This window comes from Diachasma alloeum, unplaced genomic scaffold, assembly GCF_001412515.2.
Source record: "Diachasma alloeum isolate Michigan unplaced genomic scaffold, Dall2.0 Dall_scaffold_01228, whole genome shotgun sequence".
Taxonomy (NCBI): domain Eukaryota; kingdom Metazoa; phylum Arthropoda; class Insecta; order Hymenoptera; family Braconidae; genus Diachasma; species Diachasma alloeum.
In genome coordinates, this window is record NW_021681337.1 from 46192 (window position 1) to 64870 (window position 18679).

General features: G+C 39.8%; 5 protein-coding genes across 5 annotated transcripts; 3 read left to right on the plus strand and 2 right to left on the minus strand.

Annotated features, from left to right (window-relative positions):
• Window positions 1–1059: 1059 nt before the first annotated feature.
• On the plus strand, window positions 1060–2682 carry LOC107046221 (gametocyte-specific factor 1). The gene is made up of 4 exons (XM_015268784.2): window positions 1060–1318; window positions 1397–1523; window positions 1801–1954; window positions 2178–2682. Exons 1-4 carry the CDS (start codon window positions 1223–1225, stop codon window positions 2422–2424), a joined length of 624 nt encoding a protein of 207 aa, XP_015124270.1. The 5' UTR covers window positions 1060–1222; the 3' UTR covers window positions 2425–2682.
• A 51-nt stretch (window positions 2683–2733) lies between these two features.
• On the minus strand, window positions 2734–5391 carry LOC107046220 (ubiA prenyltransferase domain-containing protein 1 homolog). The gene is made up of 2 exons (XM_015268782.1): window positions 5150–5391; window positions 2734–4960 (listed from the first exon to the last, which is right to left on the minus strand). The coding sequence occupies exon 2, from the start codon at window positions 4934–4936 to the stop codon at window positions 3929–3931; it is 1008 nt and encodes a 335-aa protein (XP_015124268.1). The 5' UTR covers window positions 4937–4960; window positions 5150–5391; the 3' UTR covers window positions 2734–3928.
• Window positions 5392–5429: 38 nt separating this feature from the next.
• Window positions 5430–6610, plus strand: LOC107046223 (elongator complex protein 5). Its single transcript, XM_015268786.2, has 2 exons — window positions 5430–5642; window positions 5757–6610. The coding sequence occupies exons 1-2, from the start codon at window positions 5582–5584 to the stop codon at window positions 6560–6562; spliced, it is 867 nt and encodes a 288-aa protein (XP_015124272.1). The 5' UTR covers window positions 5430–5581; the 3' UTR covers window positions 6563–6610.
• LOC107046222 (integral membrane protein GPR155) lies at window positions 6590–10812 on the minus strand. Its single transcript, XM_015268785.2, has 3 exons — window positions 10456–10812; window positions 10132–10272; window positions 6590–9789 (listed from the first exon to the last, which is right to left on the minus strand). Exons 2-3 carry the CDS (start codon window positions 10218–10220, stop codon window positions 7467–7469), a joined length of 2412 nt encoding a protein of 803 aa, XP_015124271.1. The 5' UTR covers window positions 10221–10272; window positions 10456–10812; the 3' UTR covers window positions 6590–7466.
• Window positions 10813–11582: 770 nt separating this feature from the next.
• Window positions 11583–17361, plus strand: LOC107046174 (E3 ubiquitin-protein ligase HECW2). Its single transcript, XM_015268697.1, has 3 exons — window positions 11583–11763; window positions 12141–15778; window positions 16470–17361. Exons 2-3 carry the CDS (start codon window positions 12216–12218, stop codon window positions 16579–16581), a joined length of 3675 nt encoding a protein of 1224 aa, XP_015124183.1. The 5' UTR covers window positions 11583–11763; window positions 12141–12215; the 3' UTR covers window positions 16582–17361.
• Window positions 17362–18679: the final 1318 nt, after the last annotated feature.

An 18679-nucleotide genomic window follows, 5' to 3' on the forward strand; every position in this document is an offset into this window, starting at 1 on the left:
TATGTGCGACTGTACGACGCCCTTTTCCTGACACGAGAGAATAAAAATGGCTTTTAACTGATGGACATAATTGGAAAGGGCCTCTGTGATTTCAAAAGGAGGAAAGTTTCTCTCAGTATGATAGGCCAACACCAGCATCTGCAAATCGATCGCATGTTGCTGCGTAGTAGAGACTGCCTGTTGATATGAGGTCGAGTTTCATTCATAAAACACGCAAAAGCCCTCTCCTATTTCCAACAGAGTGTGAACTAAACTTTCCCGATAGGTTTAAAGATCAATATATTCCGATGCGAACACCTATGTATACGCCTGACAGACAAAAGTAGCAGAATTGAATTTTTGATATTGGATCAGTATAATGAGCTAATTTTATACGCTTTCAAAAATTTTTTTCGACAAGTGAATATTGATTCTGTATTTATTCAAATGTCAAAAAAAAAAAACAATTTTATTTCCACCTATTGAAGGGTCAGATCTTACATTTTGACAGAGGGAAAATCGACCGTTAATCGAAAAAAATGATGAGTTTTTTGTGAATAGACACTGCCATTATCCGATATTAAAAATCTAATTTTGCTCCATTTTAGAGTCATTTTTCTGTTAGCTTTCTGTAAGCTAGCATCAAAGCCGTTTTTTCAACAATTGTATTGGCAGGAAATTTTTTGGAAACGGAGAATATTAACTCTAAATTATATCTTATCCAATGTCGGAAATCGAATTCTGTTCTGTTCATTTTTCAATAATTTGTTATTTCATCAATTTCTACTTCATTATGAAACAAATAATTTCATAATTTGAGCATAAATTTGTATGAACCGGATGTATGTTCATCGATAATTGTCCTGTTTTATCGACATCGAATAAAGAGCGGAAAATTAAATTTAGACCGTAATTTTTGTGTTTGATGCAGTGAAACTCATCCAACGCATTCTAAAAATTCCGAATTTATTAATAATTATTTTGCTTTTATTCCAAAATGAAAATATTCTCATAAAGTATTCAAATGAAGTTTATTTACCACCGCTTCCGGTCAAAACAAAAAGCCTCGTTCGACAGCCCTCCCCCCGGCGGCCGGCCTTTTTCTCAAAATCGGGACAAAGGATTCAGTGATTCAGTCCAGTCGTTCGCTGCTGCCGTGTCCGTATGCGTGTCTCTCGTTGAGCAAGACAACAAAAGAAGAATATTATATTTGAGTATTATTCATTCTCTAGAGAAATTGAAGATGGAGAGAGAAACAAACATGAGGATTTGTCCCTACAACGAGCAGCACCTCGTTCATCGGTCTAGATTCGTAAAACACATCTTGAAATGTGCTAAGGTAAGTGCTCCACGGTGTCGAGTTTCGTTTATCTCCACTCGGCCTCGTGTGTTTTACGATCAACTTTTATTTCCTCAGAATTATCCACCGAAGTATAAGGAATCGTGCCCATTCAATGCAACTCACATAATGTTCCGTTCAGAGCTGGAAGAGCACATGAATTTGTGCCCCGACAAGAGGGGCGCCAATCCAGAGTTGTACAGTTGTGAGTATATTTTTTCCCTTCATTCCTATTGATGACGTCATGAAAGGAATATAGAACATTTTTTAAAAATGTCAATAGTGTGAACATAATTATGTTTCCACAGAGAAAAATGTTACATTTATGCTCATTCTATTTTTACTATTGTTCTTGACAATGAAAAATAAATCAAGAGGAAGATGGATGATGAAAAAACTGGTGAAGATGTACAGCAGAGGAACATTTTCGTAACATTTAAGAAATAAATGAAATTGGATTGAACTGAGAACTTTTTTTTTAGTTGTCAAGAAACATGGATCCCTGAATACGCCTTCTCCATCGGAGATCGAGGAAGCCCTGACTTGCGTCGACACCTGGGATGGCAACATTGAGAATCGACTGAAAGACTTCACTGATACAAGCTCAGTGGCTAGCGACACTGATGAATCAACATGGTAAATTATCATTTTTTGCATTATTTTCTGTTGAACGCAGTAGAAAAATAGGGGTGGGTGGGGCAAAGTGGACACTTCAAATGGTTTTTAATGGGCATTACTCAAAAAGAACTTCATCAATTGAACTCAGTCTGGATTCATGACAAAGAGGAATTATAATTGTACTTTACAAGAAAAGGAATTATAGTATTTTAATATTTGTGTTTCATGATTTTATTTCCAGCACACTGTACAACCCTGTGAAGCCTCCCACAAATGACATGAAACCCCTACGTCCACCAAGGGGATATGGATTGCCCATAATGATGCAGTTCGGTGATAATAATGGTCGTGATGATGTCGAGTCAGTCATGTCGAGTCACTCAGTCAGCACTCTGGCTCCTGGTGGTCGTGGCATCAGACCACCCTCAGCTACACCGCTGAGTTCACCAGCCTTCCTAGGACGTGGAGGTGGTCGAAAGCACGTCTAAACTCCATTCAATACTGCTATTCATTTATTCAAAACCGAAATGAATTCACTTGAAAGACTAAAAAAACTACTTCCTTTTGTTTTAATAAAAAAATAATAATTCTTATTCTAGTATCAATACTTTGATACACACATTCAAAACTGAAAAAGCTTCACTTCCTTAGTTATAATTTTTCTCTTATTTACTTCTTACTTCGATATCAAAATTTGATACACAAATTCACAGCTGAAAATGAACTCAATTTAAGAGAAAATTTCATTTCCTCGTGTTATTTTTTTGGTATATTGATAAATAATGAGAAATAACAAATTTCCTGCTCATACAATTTATTTGACTATCCCTCCCAATGACCTTCTCCCACTCAGGAACAACATGATCCTTTGATAAAGGGTTATTTCAATTTAAAGGCTTCATTACTGATGTGTCGAATCGACATTCAAATCTGTTCGTGTTTCAATGTTTCAATTTACATGGGTCCTCAACTGAATTGCACTTGAGTACAGCAACGAAAAATATACACATCGAGACAATCAGGGGTAGCTTCCTCTAAAGCGCGGTTTCACATAGATTTCTGTCCCTCCACTATTGAATTACATAGATATTTCGGCGGAAGAAGCTGGTCTGCTCTACATACATAGCCGGATATTTTTTCTTTCGGTTGATTCTTAGAGCCCATTTATATCGATCTATCTACATTTACTATATCGCAAGTAAAAGTTTGCTGCATTAATTTATCTTCTACATCTTCCGTTTTTAAGAATAAAAAATTCTATTGAACCATTTTTCCTACTATTGTCCCTTGAATCCTCCCTAATGTATACATTTTCCCATTAAAATTAGCCCGAAATTGATTTGTTTAGATGAATTAGCGGTAGGATTTCCCAAAAACCATAGAAAAAAATTATATAATACATACATTTCAATAGAAAAAGAGTCCTGAGTACATGTTAGCTGCTTCTTCCCAGAAATTTCCCATCAGACTCGTATTAAATTCAATATAAAACCCCATATAATTTTGCACTATTGATAAAATTATTGTTATTCATCAATTACTGGCATCTCACGTTTTATCTGCTAGTCATGGTCAATGTACAGAATCCTTTTCCCCCCAAAAAGACTCATCATTTAATGTCAACTGAATTATCCTAAAACAAAAAAATATCCATCCAATATAAATAAAAAATAAACCCAAGTGATTATTCAATGAGAGTCGATGAAAAAATATTTATTCGATATTTCGTCTTGGTAGTTGTAAAAACGGACATACAAAAAATTCCAAAGACGAATATTCTTCAACCGATGTATCAATTATGTCTTTTCATATCTATCGAGATTTCTTCCCTTCAACAAAGATTAACAAACCGACTTATATTATGCACATTATCACATTAGCTTCTGCTGGCCAAATAATCATGTGCACAATAATTGCTGATGTCATTGTTACCATATTAAGAGTAATCGGCTTGAGAGAATAAAAAAGAATAATAGAAAGGAACAAATCAAGTTAAAAGTAAGGAAGTGGCTCAACAAGGAGACAAGAAAGTACATAAAGCACCCCAAGAAACATATTGAGCCTGGCTGTTTGCTTAGGTACACTCTGTATCGTCATTGGATTTCGAAATTGTTTTTCAATTTTGAAGGCAGTCGGTAGTGTGACAAGTGGCAGGAGAAACCATACCGAATACCTAAGTGCAAGTACAACGAGTGTTACGTAAGGTGTAAAAAGTAAAAAAGCGTATAAAACGTGTGATGCTGTGCGACCAATGAGAATGGCCAGAGTTACAATGCCAGCTCTTCTGTCATTCTCAAGATCACGAGTATTATTACTATGCAGAATGGCTTCTGTATTCAATGCCAAAGGTATTGCATAGTATATGGTGCCCCACTTGATGTATCCAGTCTGGCCCATAAAAGCAAATAACACAGATATCGGGCCAAATATAACAAGTATAAGTACATCACCAAGTGCAATATACTTGAGTCCAATGCCACCGGTATACAGGAATGACGATGACAGACCGCCGAAAAATACAAGGGCCAGATGTTCCATTTTAGCCGGTGATATTGTCGCTAATAATACAAAACCCAAACATCCAGCAGCATAAAGTATTGTCCCTAATGATACTAACTCGTCTTTAGATAATAACTTATCAACAAGTATTCTATCATCGCTTTTACCCCCACTGTCAACACCCTTGATATAATCGAAATATGTATTTACTACGTTTCCAGCTCCATGCACTGATATTACCGTATAAAGGGTTAAGACAAATGATATTAAACTGAAACTCTCGAGTCCAGTCAGACGATAGGCCAGGGCTGAACCGAGAAGGGTTGGCATTAGTGATGCACTCAGAGACCATGGTCTAACAGCCAGGAAGTACGATGACCATTTCATTAGGGGTGAGTCGAGGGTTGATGATGTGGATGCACCGTTGGTGCTGCTCGTTCGTGATCCCACTGTCTTTGCTTCATCGTCCTGACTAGGGTCCTGTATCCCATTGGACATCATGATGTTTTCTCTATGTTTACACTCCTGAAGAAGATCACGGAAGTAAATTATTGTAATCATTGAGAAAAGTCGAGCAAACAAATTGGATTGATAAATTCAATCGCCTGTGAACCATTTTTACTTTCTACAGTATGTTGTTCAACATGAAGAGCATAAATTTTTGATGAACATTTCGAGGTGTTTCATAAGGTGAAAGTAATAGTAAATATTCACCTCCAGTTCTCCCGTCAAAGTCCAAGTTAGGTTACGACTGCTTCCAGGCCCTCTGAATAATCATTTCTGTACCCTATGATTGAATTTTAATAGGCAAGTGATGATATGCATGGACATCTAATGCAACGACATTTTCACTATTTTTTTTTATTCGGTTGATTTATTTTCACTCAGTCTATTCAGCTACACTCGAATAACACTCTGAGAAGCGCAGCACTCACCTATATATGTTGATGACGTGTTTTTACAAATTTGCACGTGGCGCTCTCTAACTCCTCGAGGATTTTTCGCGTGTCTCCAAGTGATCAAAAAAAAAAACAACAAAAACAAGAGTTTCTGTACATACTTATCACACGCGCATCTTCAGCCGATTTTGTTGACAACTGTTGTCTGTTATTTTGAGTGAACATACAGGAATAGGAATACGAGAGAATGGTGCAGATAAAAACATTACCTCTGCTCCAAGATGCCAGATTCATTGTTATTGATGAAGGTAACCTGTCTTCATATTTCATAACAACAAATATTACAGATGAGGCTTTCTAAAAATCAGCCGAACATGAAGAGGAAAAATGATTTAAAAAATAATTCCCTCATTAATCTGCAGGTGTGGAAGTGCTGCGTGCAACAGATCTCGTCACAGGCTGGTTACAAATGTGGAAAGACACTGGTTCGAATCACCCGGCGGATCTACTGCTCTTCTCAGACCCAAAGTTCACATTTGATCATTGGACAGAAATGTTTAAAGAAGAAAATTTGACAATTCATGATTATTACACACAAGACCTTGATAACATTTACAAGCCAGAGAATATTGATTTGCGGGAGATAACGAAGAGATTCACTTCTGAAAAACAATCGACAGTCATAGTCAATTGTTTGAGTAGTTTAATATTATCAGTTGGTCTGGCTAAAGCTGCTAGATTTATCGAGAAGCTAGGAAACCAGGTGTCTCAGCTTATCTGCATATATCGAAGAGATTTCGGTATGCACAGAATTCCCTGCATAGAGACCCTAGGGAGCACGTACGTCAGACTCGATAAATCGAGTGCAACAAGTTCCGGATGCGATATTAGTTATGAAATATCTGTAACTCATCGCAAGCAGGGGGGAGGGCTTCTAAAACATCATGTAGTGATTACTCAGGACATATTGACGTACGAAATTAAATCTGAGAGGGTTCCGGTGGTGCAGTCCCCTAAGAATGTTCAGACGTCTCCACCTGCTGCATTAAAGCCACAAGCAACATTCAGATTAGACATGAACTCTCGTGAGCTAGAGCAGAAGAACGAAACACCTCTGCCTTACATTATTAATGACACCAATCCAGCCAATGAATCTAAAATTTTGTATGTGCCCGATGACGTCGATGATCTAGATGAAGAAGATCCCGATGATGATCTACCGTTTTGATTTGAGGGGATAAGGAATAAAGAAAAATATTCAACTGTCGTGTATTTATTGATCCTTTCTTTGGCAAATGCACTGCGCTACAATTTCATTCGCGCAGTGCAATAAACGAGACTTTCCCGCAATTCAAATCTTATTCTCCTTCTAAAAAATAGACTTTTAGAGTTCAATACTAATGATGCTAATTAAAGTTCATAGCATTTCTTCTCTTTATCACACTTATCACCAGAAATTATCTTAATTATCACGACATAGAAGAAGCAAGATAATGAATGACGTGAAAAAATTCTTTAAAATATTGGTTTATCTGAATCTGAGAGCCGCTGATATTGTTCACAACACGATACAGCCTTTGTTCATTCCTCCCTTCTCAAACAATCGATTGTTCATTCAGTATAAAATAATTAACTATGATCGGTGCGTTGAATTATTCGCTAATGTGCAGTACAGACGCAGCAAAATTGGCCTGCAGAGTTACTGCGTCACAGAGAAAATTATATTCAAAAAAAAAAAAAAAACCTCAGTACTCTTCACATCGATGTTTGACTCCATCATCGAATATGTCGCTAACAGTCGTTAATACTCGTACAATCTTTGGATTACAAGAATGATACGTAATAATTCAATAATGAAATCACAATACTGAAGCAGGATTAATTTAAAAAAGAGTATTCTTAATTCAAGAATTTATCACTCTTCAACCAAGAATAAAAGAGAGTGGAGTAAAACAAATCAAGTCTCATTAAAAGTTGAAAAAGAAAATCCTTTGAAAATGAAAAGACCATTCATTCCACCTCACTCTCTTTTGCATTCATAAAAAAATCCTATTCTTCATTTCAGAATATCTCTTTTCCACAAATGAATACTTCCCCTCCCCCTTTCCCCAAGAGCCATAGAAAATAATCGTCTACCCCCGGAAAGTATACAAAATATTTTTATCATGAAAATGATGGGTACCATCGACATGATGCAGTACCCGGCTCTCAAGAAGACACCTTCCATACCGCACAGCCTCCTCCCGACTATGAGCCACATCAGCCTCCAACAACCAATTAACTAAATCAGTCCCAGAGAAGACTCCCTCATAAACCGTGAGTAGTCGCCTGCGACACATGGAGATTCTATCGCGACACTCTCGAAGATGGCACTGGCTGAACTCCTCTCGAATCATCCTCGCTTCTGGGCTGAGTGATGCTTCATCAGGTAGTTGTAGCTTCTGCCTAGCTTTCCACTCGTGACAAGCTTTCTTCAGCCACTCGCCCAGCCTTCCCAGACTGGGATCAAGCCCGAAAATCCCGAAAGCGATGAGTGGCTGTCCGAAATTGAAAGCCACATCCAGAAACGCCAACTCCGCATAAACCCCCGTCATCTGCTCCATGATCATCGTCCCAACGGATAAAACCAGTCCGATGAACATCGAACAAAGAAGGAAAATAATGAAAACTACATGACGAAGTATCTGCGGATCGTCCGCTTGATTCCTCGACGTTTCCCTTTCATTATCAGAGTCCCCTTCGTATTCATCTAGTGCCCCTGTGGCAGCAGCACACAAACCCCTCTGGAAAGCGCAGTTATTGTCCAGTCCACAGGGATTGGTAGGGGTTGGTACTGGCGAAATGGGAGTGATAAGATCCTCGACGTCCACAATGTTCCTCGTGTCAATCGTCGTTGACTCGGCATTTTCACCATTGCCTATGAGGCTGGCATAAGCTTCAGTGTGATGACGCCTCTGATACCTCTGATGAAGTACCAAGCACCCAATAGTTACAATAAAACTGAACAATAAAATAAATATTGAAACAGCTCCCTCGACGGTCCCCAGTTGGAAATTTGGGTTCCGCAAATCAGGTTCAGCAGGATTTCTTGGGGTTACAATGGCGCACATGAGTGTCACGAGGATGAGAGGTATTCCAAGAGCAGCTGGGAGGATCCACTTCTGGAGATCTCGAACGAAAGCCACTGACTTGGAAGTCAGAAATAACAAAGTTGCTGCCATTGTTGCGGTGAGCAATCGACTGGCATACACCCCCCCAGTGATGAATGCACACTGGAGGTACCACAAAGGAGAGCCAGTGCTTCCAACGTCCAGCTTCGTCCAGATGATGACGCCAATGGCCACCGTAAACTGAGCCACGATAATGCAGATGGTGCATCGATGTGTGGGACGTTTGTATTTCTTCCCTTCGAGAACGAAAAAACAAATGATCAACCAGACACATGCCACAGCAGAAGCTACAGATATGTCCATGGAGAATGCATTCAACTGTTTAGCATAATTATCAGGAGAGACCCCGTTATTGATCGCAGTAATGACCTTTGCTGAAACAAACATCAGGGGAGCAGACATGAATGTGCAGGCGACCATGGCTGATGCGATTAAATCAATTTCCATTTTGTAACGAAGGGTGAAGATAAAGAGAGCTGGTGCTGTGGGAATTGTTCCATAAAGAAATCCATAAGTGCTGAGATCCCGGGTGTCTGTCTCGTTTGTCCCAGCACTCAGCAGAATCACTGATTCTCGAATGACGAGTGGAAGTGCAAGGAGTTTCACCAGGATGAGGATTCCCGGGATAACTAGTGCAGCTCCTTTCAACGTATGGACTTTCCCCACCATCATGAGACCAAGGAGGAATAGAGCACTGGCTGAGAATGCATTACCGAATACTTTGAGGATTACTGATAGAATGGTCGGGACAGAGTGACTGAAGACGAAATTTCCGATGATCCCCAGAACCGTCATGAAGAGGATGGGGTTGAGGGCCACTCCTTTCATCACTGAACCCACCAGAGTCCACCCTGACTGTTGATCACTTGCAGTCCTTTGTTTGCCAATCTCCAATAATACGAAACCGATTGGATTGAGAATAGCCAGAGATATGGGAGCCATCAGGTAGAGATATGCTGAGTATTCTGGATGTGTCTGGCTGTAGAGTGCTTCGATCATAGGGTAGCCAATGGCGAAGTCATTACTCTGGGTTGTAAAGATAGCGAACAATGCTGCACGTCCAGGATTCGTGGGCTTCGTTATCATGAGAGACACGAGGAGAACTACAAAGAACACGCATCCTTTGGCAATCATTACTGCCAACAGAAAATTCCAGTTTACTACTGAGAAGTCGAGTCTTGCTAGTGATGAGAATATTAGCGAGGGCAGTGCGAATGTGCCGACAAAGGTGTTGAGACCGTTCGCCTCTGCTCTCGTGATTATTTCCAATCTCCCAGCGATGTACCTGCAAATTTCAATTACTTATTTGTTGCACATGAAGGCCACCAATAAAATCTCCTTATTGATTACTTTTTGCAAATTCAACAACCTATGCGTGGAGTTTGCAAAACTAAAAAAATGTCAATTTTTTTGTTGAGTAATAATTTATAATGAAATAATGGATTGAATGAATGAAGAAGCACACAGTACCTATAGGAAGATTGACAAATGCAAAAAAATTCATCAGGGGAGAGTTTCAAAACATTTACTGAATAATTAACTGTAATGAATTAATTAAATTTACGACCAAGAAAACGGCACATGGTTAAAAACCGAGTGACGAATTCTCCTGAATTTTTATACATACCCGCATAGTATAATTGCAAAGCACTGGATCAATGCCAGATACAAATTGTCAGTTGGTATATCCACTGAGGCATTTAAAAACTCCATCATATTAATTTCGTCGTTCTATTCAATCCTAATATTCAAACCCTGTCGACAATTCCTGTAACATAATGATATGTTTATAATACAATGAACAGAACATATGGTGTTCGACTGCCTAAATTATTGAAAGGAAGTGTATCAAGTGGATGAAATACGACGCATGATTCATGTCATTCCGCGACGCAGGTACACGTGACATTTGGATTAACGAAGGTGATACGACAAAATTGAAAAAACTCACAATTCGTTGACATCGGTCATATTCTTTTGCAATTACAGAGGCATATTCTGTATCAGAGGAACCTCCAAAAACCATTGGAGCACAGCATAATGAAAATCCGTCACCGTGGTGCGGTGAGCTTTGATATGACAATTGTTTCAGCAGATTAACAAACAGACAATTCATCACTTGTTTTGATTTCACCGTTAATAGGTTACTTATCGTTGCCACATCCCGCCGAGCACCTGCCGCACTTGTGCCCGTGTGGTGTGTGCATGCGTAAACTTGACGAATCCCTACACAATGAAAACCATTTTTGATCGGAGAGAAAGCACGTACTCCATCACTGCATGAATATACATAAGTAGCTGGGAGAGCTGTGGGGCTCGTAGTAAGTACGCATGCGGATGCGGCCAGCAGGACCGAAAAACCCTTCATGCATTAAAAAATAATCAATTAACACTTGACTGATATTTGGATTGAGTGAGTTATTATAATAGAAGTAAAATTATATCTTCACAATTTTGTTACTGACTGGAGAAATCACATTTCAGTAATAATAAATGCATTTGAATTTTTAATGTGTTGTGTATTTGAATTCAATTCAAGATTCAATTGTTCAGGGAGTTTCTTATTTATTCTAAAAATTCAAAGGAATTAATTTTTTCATACGTTGAAAATTGAACATCAAATTGAAATGAATGTTCAATGGAATGAAAATTCAGAACAATATAGTTGTCTGAGTTTAAGATCAATTTTCTAATAGTACAGTATTAAAATAACAGACTAACAACTTCTGTTTTTAAGAATAAAATAAAAAACAATTGTTAGAATTTTTTTTTCCATTTGAAAGATTTGAACGAGTTGAATACTCCCTCCACTAGTAAAAATTAAATCCCGCCATCTCTCAACGTGCCGCTGCGCTAGAAATTTCGATTGGTAAGACTTTTTCAGAGGACATCTGCAATATCGAGCCCTGTTTAACCATCTGCCCATCCGCGAATGTCACTACAAATTTCCGTGTCCAATTGTTCCACCGCCCTACCGTACTGACGCCATTTTCCCTAGAACGTGTCCAAAACGGAATGTGTCCGTCTGAGATTGTACAAACGACCCCCCCCTCCCCCCCTTCTATAGACCATCTCTCACTCCTCTATCCGTTGTGTCAAACACTTATCCCCCGAAATTCGTGTAGTTGCTTAGCGAAAAATAATCTCCAAAAACAACTCCATAACAATATGATAATGAAGGGTAACCCGTGCCATACTAGTGATGATGGTGAATGAATGAAGTGGATACAACAACTGGGACAAAATGATCAGCGTAAAGGTGATTACTTCCATTTGAATTCTGATCATTTGACGTTTCATTGGAGTTCTGAGTTAATTTTCAATACTTCAGCCAGGCTCTCAATGAAAAATACGTATAATGGAATGCATCATTCCATAGCTATGCTGAATCACATCTCGTCCCTCTCTCTAAAACGACCTTGTCCATTTACTCATCCCAGGTAGCAACTAGATTCATCCACAATGTTGACGTAGTTCTAATCGTATCTTCCGATTAATCAGAATGAAATTGATAACGTGAACTCAAGTATTCAAATTTAATTTATCAGTGTTCGGTATCAAATATCTCGTATTTACATTGAAATAACGATAAAATTAATAATGCAAAGGTTCTAAAAAATTGTGATTCATTCACAGGCACTTACTCCAGTCATTGGGGTCAACCCAATCCTCTAGCAATGAATTAAGCACCCCAGCCGACCTCCCGATGAGATGGAAATGAAGCCAAATCAGGAGATTTGCAACAAAACTTCAGAATCATTGGAAAATCATGCAAGCATGGTTCTCAGTAAGTCATCATCCCACACTAATGAAAATGGCATATCAGAAAGTCACCAGTCGACCTCTGATGCATTTCCAGCTCTGACTAATTCATCAAATAATCGAGGTTCGACTGAGCAATTATCCAAATCCAATAAACAAACCGAGACATCGGACATTCAAAACACCACCGAAAATATTAATAAGAATTCATCAGTCCCATCAGAAGAGCGATATCATAATGGCACACAAAGTTCATCCCCCCAGGACACCGATAACGACAAGAGCACTGAATCAAATGACTCATCAAATAACGAAACAATGGAAAAAAAAATCATGCAGGAATCACTAGATAATGTAGAGGTATCTCCAAGCTACTCGCAGTCATTTTCATGCGTCAAAGAGCCTCACCGTAAAAACATGATCAGAAAAAAAGAATTTTTGAAGAGTAATCGTCAGTCGCACAGTTCAGAGAAGCCATCTAAACCATCGAGCAACCACAACAGCTTCTTCCCCGAAGAGGATTCCAATAACTCGGACGAGGCTAGTGGTACGAACGATCAGAAGCAGCAGCAGCAACAGCAGCAGCAATTGAGCACAGATGTCTCAGAGGATGGAGCAGCAGCGATAGCAGAGGACACTCAGTCCTTATCCCTCCTTCCTTCCACTTCCTCGAAGGATTCATCTGTAGGACTGCCTCAGTCTGATAGCCTCGATGGTGCAGTGAAAATTGATCTGAAGAAACCCTTCAAACTTCCCAGTTTAGTAAACCTCTTCGAAGCAGCAGAGGCAGCCCAGAGAATTGAGCTCGAGGGCAGTGCATCAGCCCTGATGGAGCCATCGAGTTCGAATTCTCGAGAGATGGAGGAGGAAGAAGACGCCCAGGGGCTGGACCTAGAACCTCGTAGGTCGTACAGCAGTGAAGGTAGTAATTCGGATACAGAGCCTCGTAAAGACCCATCCAGCAAGAAACAACGAAGTCTCAATGGAAATGGACCACAAGTTGAGTATTACCAGTTATGGAGGAGTACAGGAGGTGGAGAGTCGTCAGCATCATCAGGAGCACCTTTCGACAGTCTCTATCCAAATCCCCCACCATTGCCCCCTCGAGCTGTCCACAAACCCCTGCACAGGAGCAATGCCCTTCACTCCCACAAACACCTGACGACAGGTCACCCCTGTCGCCCAGAGGACTGTTTTGGTTTTGAAATTGTTGACGTGGATGAGGCAGTAGGATTGAAGCCTCGAACAGCTGTGACTAAGAGCATCGCTCTGCTCAGTTCTCCAAGGACTCACAGACCTTTGACGAGGCCAGGGGTGGCAGGAGCGAGTAGCAGTGGGACTGGGACTGGGACTGGATCATCTCAATCCGAGTGCCCACCAACTCCCACCCATCGTCCAAAACCACTGAGGCCTTTGCCAATGTGCTCTTCAACTGCTAATTCTTCTCTAACGAATGAAGAACCCCTTCCACCGTCCTGGGAAGCTAGAATCGATAGCCATGGACGAGTATTTTATATTGATCATATTAATCGTACGACCACTTGGCAGAGACCAGGACAATCATCAAGGAACACTGGATGTGAGATGAGACGGCAACAGTTGGATAGAAGATACCAGAGTGTGAGGAGAACAATATCTCGACCAGATAACATGGATCGAATCGAGAGAGAAGGTGCTCAGGGTGAGAACAGTGAACGGCGGACGTCCGATCGACCGGAGAGACCGAGTGATCCTCAGGCTAATCCAGAGCCTTTTGATATATCCACTATTCCACCAATTTTATTCCTCTCCCGGCCAGACTTCTTCAACGTTCTTCACACAAATTTAGATGCAATGGAACTGTACAATAGAAATCCAAGCTTGAAGCACATGATAAGTAGAATCCGAAGAGATCCCCTCGTTTTCCCGAGGTACGAGCACAACAGAGATCTCGTAGCTCTGATCAACTTCTTCGCTGACATAAGTAAAGAGTTACCCCGGGGGTATGAATCAAAATTCGACAGGACTGGTAAAAGATTCTTCATAAGTCATGCTAGAAAAGCAACTTCGTTCATTGACCCTAGATTACCAACCGAAGCAGCTCATCCTAGAACTCTGTTGGACGAAGCCCCCATCCCCCCACCGAGACCCCAACAGTCCGGAGTGACAACCACCCCCGATATACCTGTAGCCTACAACGACAAAGTTGTTGCCTTCCTCCGCCAGCCAAATATCATGGATATTCTTAAAGAACGACATGCGCCACTCGGCCAAAATATAGCCCTCCGTGAAAAAGTCAATACGATACGAGTGGAAGGTGCTACAGCCCTGCAACGATTGGGCCACGATGTGCCTCTGGCACTGCTGTTGAGTCTCTTCGAGCAGGAAATAATGTCCTATGTACCCGGAAATATTGGACGTTCGCCAATTGGCAGTCCGCATGCATCGCCTGGATTGACGAGGGCCTCTGCACGTGCGCCAGCACCTTATAGAAGAGATTTCGAGGCGAAACTCAGGACTTTTTACAGAAAATTGGAAAGCAAGGGATTCGGCCAGGGTCCTGGCAAACTTAAACTCCACATTCGACGGGAGCACTTGCTCGAGGATGCCTTCACTAGAATCATGGCGGCTTCTAAGAAGGATTTACAAAAGGGAAAACTCGTGGTGATATTCGATCATGAGGAGGGCTTGGACTACGGTGGTCCTTCCAGGGAGTTTTTCTTTCATTTATCTCGAGAGCTATTCAATCCTTATTACGGCCTGTTCGAGTATTCTGCTAATGATACTTATACAGTTCAGGTCTCGCCGATGTCGGCTTTTGTCGACAATTATCACGACTGGTTCAGATTCTCTGGAAGAGTTTTGGGATTAGCTCTAGTTCATCAGTATTTACTCGATGCATTCTTCACTAGACCGTTTTACAAAGCTCTACTGAGATTACCAGCTAGTCTCAGTGATCTCGAGAGTCTCGATCAGGAGTTCCATCAGAGTCTCATGTGGATCAAGGAACGAGACATCAGTATTGAACCCCTGGAATTGACTTTTTCAGTTACTGAGGAGCTCCTGGGGCGAGTCGCCGAGCGGGAACTAAAGCCTGGAGGACGTAATATTGCAGTAACTGAGAAGAATAAGAAAGAGTATCTAGAGAGAGTCGTCAGGTGGAGACTGGAACGTGGGGTTTCCGAGCAAACTGAATCGCTCGTGCGAGGCTTCTACGAAGTCGTCGATCCTCGACTGGTCTCGGTTTTTGATGCACGTGAATTGGAACTTGTGATCGCTGGTGCTGCTGAGATTGATTTGATCGACTGGAGGGCACACACTGAGTACAGGAGTGGCTATCATGATGGCCATCCAGTCGTCGAGTGGTTCTGGAGTAGTATAAGTCGATTCACCAATGAACAACGACTCAGGCTTCTTCAATTTGTCACTGGGACGTCGAGCATTCCATATGAGGGATTCGCAGCGTTGAGGGGATCGACGGGACCAAGAAGATTCTGCATTGAGAAGTGGGGGAGACCAAATAGTTTACCGAGGTGTGTATTTTTATTCCCCCTGATTATTTTCCTCCTGTATCGATTCACTTTTGTCACCTCTACATCAGATCCGATCAATTAGCCCCTCATGTATAGATATTCCAAATTTTTGTTTTTTTCCTCATTGAAGTAGTTTTGAAGAAAATTGCGAGCTAATAAAAAACATTTGCTAGTTAGTACTTTTTTTAANAAAAAAAACATTCATATCTTGTCTGACATCTCTGTTACAAACTCTGGTCATCAACTCTGGTTTTCAGTTGAAATTGGAATTGTTAATTTACACAATAATAGGATTGCATTGACGATTTTTTCTTAACTCGCAAAAATCTTCAATTTGCTATCGATTGGTCATAAAATTTTTTGGAAATGCGATTTTTCAAAAATTTATTTAAAAAAAAGTACTACTTAGCAAATGTTTTTTATTAGCTCGCAATTTTCTTCAAAACTACTTCAATGAGGAAAAATATAAAAATTTGGAATATCTATACATGAGGGGCTAATTAATCGGATCTTCTACATCTGGCAAAAATTAATAATTAGTTCAGAAATTATAATTAGATGATTAATAATCTTCATGAAACACAATTGATAAATTTACCTTTGAGTTATGAATATCGAAAAAAAATCATTTTACTCCTTCATTAGCGAAAAATCGACTCAAAAAATTTAATTTATTCTGTTTTCTTTACAGGGCTCACACGTGTTTCAATAGATTGGACTTACCGCCTTATCCAACCCCCGAAATTTTGTACGAAAAATTATTACTGGCGGTCGAGGAAACAAACACCTTCGGTATCGAGTAATTTCATTCACTTACGCTGTTAAAAAATTAAGAGAATTTTAAACGTCCACTTTTATTCCTATACTTAAAGGATAAAAAATGCATGTGATACTGAGCGTATCGCAAGGATTCAGTGATATCGATAACAAATTTTTAAGCTAGTGTAACAAATTGTAAATAATTGAGAGGCGGGATCATTGGCTTTTTGCTTTCACTGCATCATGAGAGAAGATTTTTAATTTATTTTTCGAAGCGGATAGACGTTGTTTATTTATTCCCACATACGATTTCTATTTATTACGCACATATTTAATAAACATCCGTGATGTATCTGAATGTTCAGATGGAGTAGGAAAAACGGGTCGGTAAATGTATACGTTTTGCAATACGAAATATCAACTCAAAGTCGCATTATTTGCTCACAAAATGCATCGATGTTTAATTCAACTATTTCCTAAGAAAATATTAATATAGGCAGTTTCAGGGAATCGTAATTTCGTATGCATTATATTGTATATTATAATAATACCGGATAGTACATTCAAAGGCTGAAAATAATTGTTGAGGTACTCCAACGTGTTCCATCCGAATAATTTGTGGTTCGCGGTTGAAATTACAACAACGAATTAATTAAGCTTCATCGTGCTTAGTTTGTTTTTAATACAAAAATCGAAAAATACTCGCTAGTAAATAAATGAACTACCGAGTGAGTTCATCGCAGTGTTATTTTTCGTCCAGAGCAAGCACAATATTTACATAGTGAATAGTGCCGAAGCACTTTGCTATTTATAAAAAAAAAAAACAAAATACAAGTGACGAGAACCGCGGGTTTGATCTTGCAATTTTTATATTCTCATTTCAATGGCAATTGTAAAAGCGATAAGAAGCTGTCTGTTCTATTGAACGCAACAAAGATGATCGATTGATGATTGACATTAATTCCTGCGGATAGAAGAAAAAAGCCAACTCACGTCTCAAGTGCAATTTTACGTTCATTGTATTCCTCAGGCGATGGGAATTAATTTGAAATTAATGTTATAAAAATTTTACACTCCATATTCAGTCCTAATCCTAGTCATCTACTTAATAGGAAGCATCCAATTATAATATATGTAAATTAGAAAGGAAGAATTATTGTTACACATTAATATTACCCCTACATACTGTTCAAGTGTAAAATTAAAAAATTCATGCGCTGTCTTGTTATTTAATGGAAAATAGAGAAGAAAAATGAAACATTTATTTGTTATCCACGTTGAAATGAAAACCACGTTCATTGGAAAGTCCCAATTAATCCTTGAGTCTAATTTCCAATGCGAATGTGTTGAGCATCAGACGGTGAATCGGAGCATGGCAGAAAAAAAAATCACGGAACTCGAGGGGCTATTTTTACACAGCCCCTGCCCGTGCCCAGTTAAAATGAGCAGGATGTTTTTTATCTCACGTCAGGAAGAAAGCAGTGTTGACTCACTGGTATCTCTCCTCCTCCTCCTTTCATCCTCATCCAAAATCAAAAGAATTTTAAGAGCGTAAATTGGGACATGACTAAGTACACATGTGTCAAACGCCTAGAGGAGATGAAGAGATTCATAGATGCAACTACAGGAGGGCACGTGCAATTGGTATCAACCCACACACATTGTACCGGATGAGTGTAGGATGTTAATCCACATGATACCGCTACATATTCTATTCAAAATAAAATGGTAATAAAATTTTTCCCGTTGTGAATATAGAAAAGATGAATCAATAGGAAACGTCAAGGTCACATCAGGAACAATGGCTCAAAGTCGTAAGTCCTAGACCTTCCAAAAAGAGCATTGAAATGTTGCGCATGGCTGTTTTATAACTTTTGTTAACATGTAGAGTCCATTGACTCTGAAAAAAAATGAAAATCCTTCCTAATTTATTGTTGTCACTCAGCTGGTGTCCATGAGTGCGCTGGAGCGTGATAGACACCCCAAGTACACCTCCAAAACACCTCAACCGAACGTTCAAGTCTGTTGATCTCTCCTCTATTCTCCCTCTCTGCCACCCGCCCGCCCACTTGCCCTCTTTTGAATATTTTGTAGAGATGGTGCCTCTCGTCAGGCGCGCAAGTATCGTCCCCCCCCCCCCCA

Coding starts and splice junctions, on each gene's coding strand:
- LOC107046223 (XM_015268786.2), top strand. CDS start 5,582: ATGGTGCAGATAAAAACATTACCTCTGCTCCAAGATGCCAGATTCATT. Junction 5,643..5,756: donor ATTCATTGTTATTGATGAAG/GTAACCTGTCTT, acceptor ATTAATCTGCAG/GTGTGGAAGTGCTGCGTGCA.
- LOC107046221 (XM_015268784.2), top strand. CDS start 1,223: ATGGAGAGAGAAACAAACATGAGGATTTGTCCCTACAACGAGCAGCAC. Junction 1,524..1,800: donor CAATCCAGAGTTGTACAGTT/GTGAGTATATTT, acceptor CTTTTTTTTTAG/TTGTCAAGAAACATGGATCC. Junction 1,955..2,177: donor GACACTGATGAATCAACATG/GTAAATTATCAT, acceptor TTTTATTTCCAG/CACACTGTACAACCCTGTGA.
- LOC107046174 (XM_015268697.1), top strand. CDS start 12,216: ATGGAAATGAAGCCAAATCAGGAGATTTGCAACAAAACTTCAGAATCA. Junction 15,779..16,469: donor AGACCAAATAGTTTACCGAG/GTGTGTATTTTT, acceptor TTTTCTTTACAG/GGCTCACACGTGTTTCAATA.
- LOC107046222 (XM_015268785.2), bottom strand. CDS start 10,220: ATGATGGAGTTTTTAAATGCCTCAGTGGATATACCAACTGACAATTTG. Junction 9,790..10,131: donor TTTGCAATTATACTATGCGG/GTATGTATAAAA, acceptor TGAAATTTGCAG/GTACATCGCTGGGAGATTGG.
- LOC107046220 (XM_015268782.1), bottom strand. CDS start 4,936: ATGATGTCCAATGGGATACAGGACCCTAGTCAGGACGATGAAGCAAAG.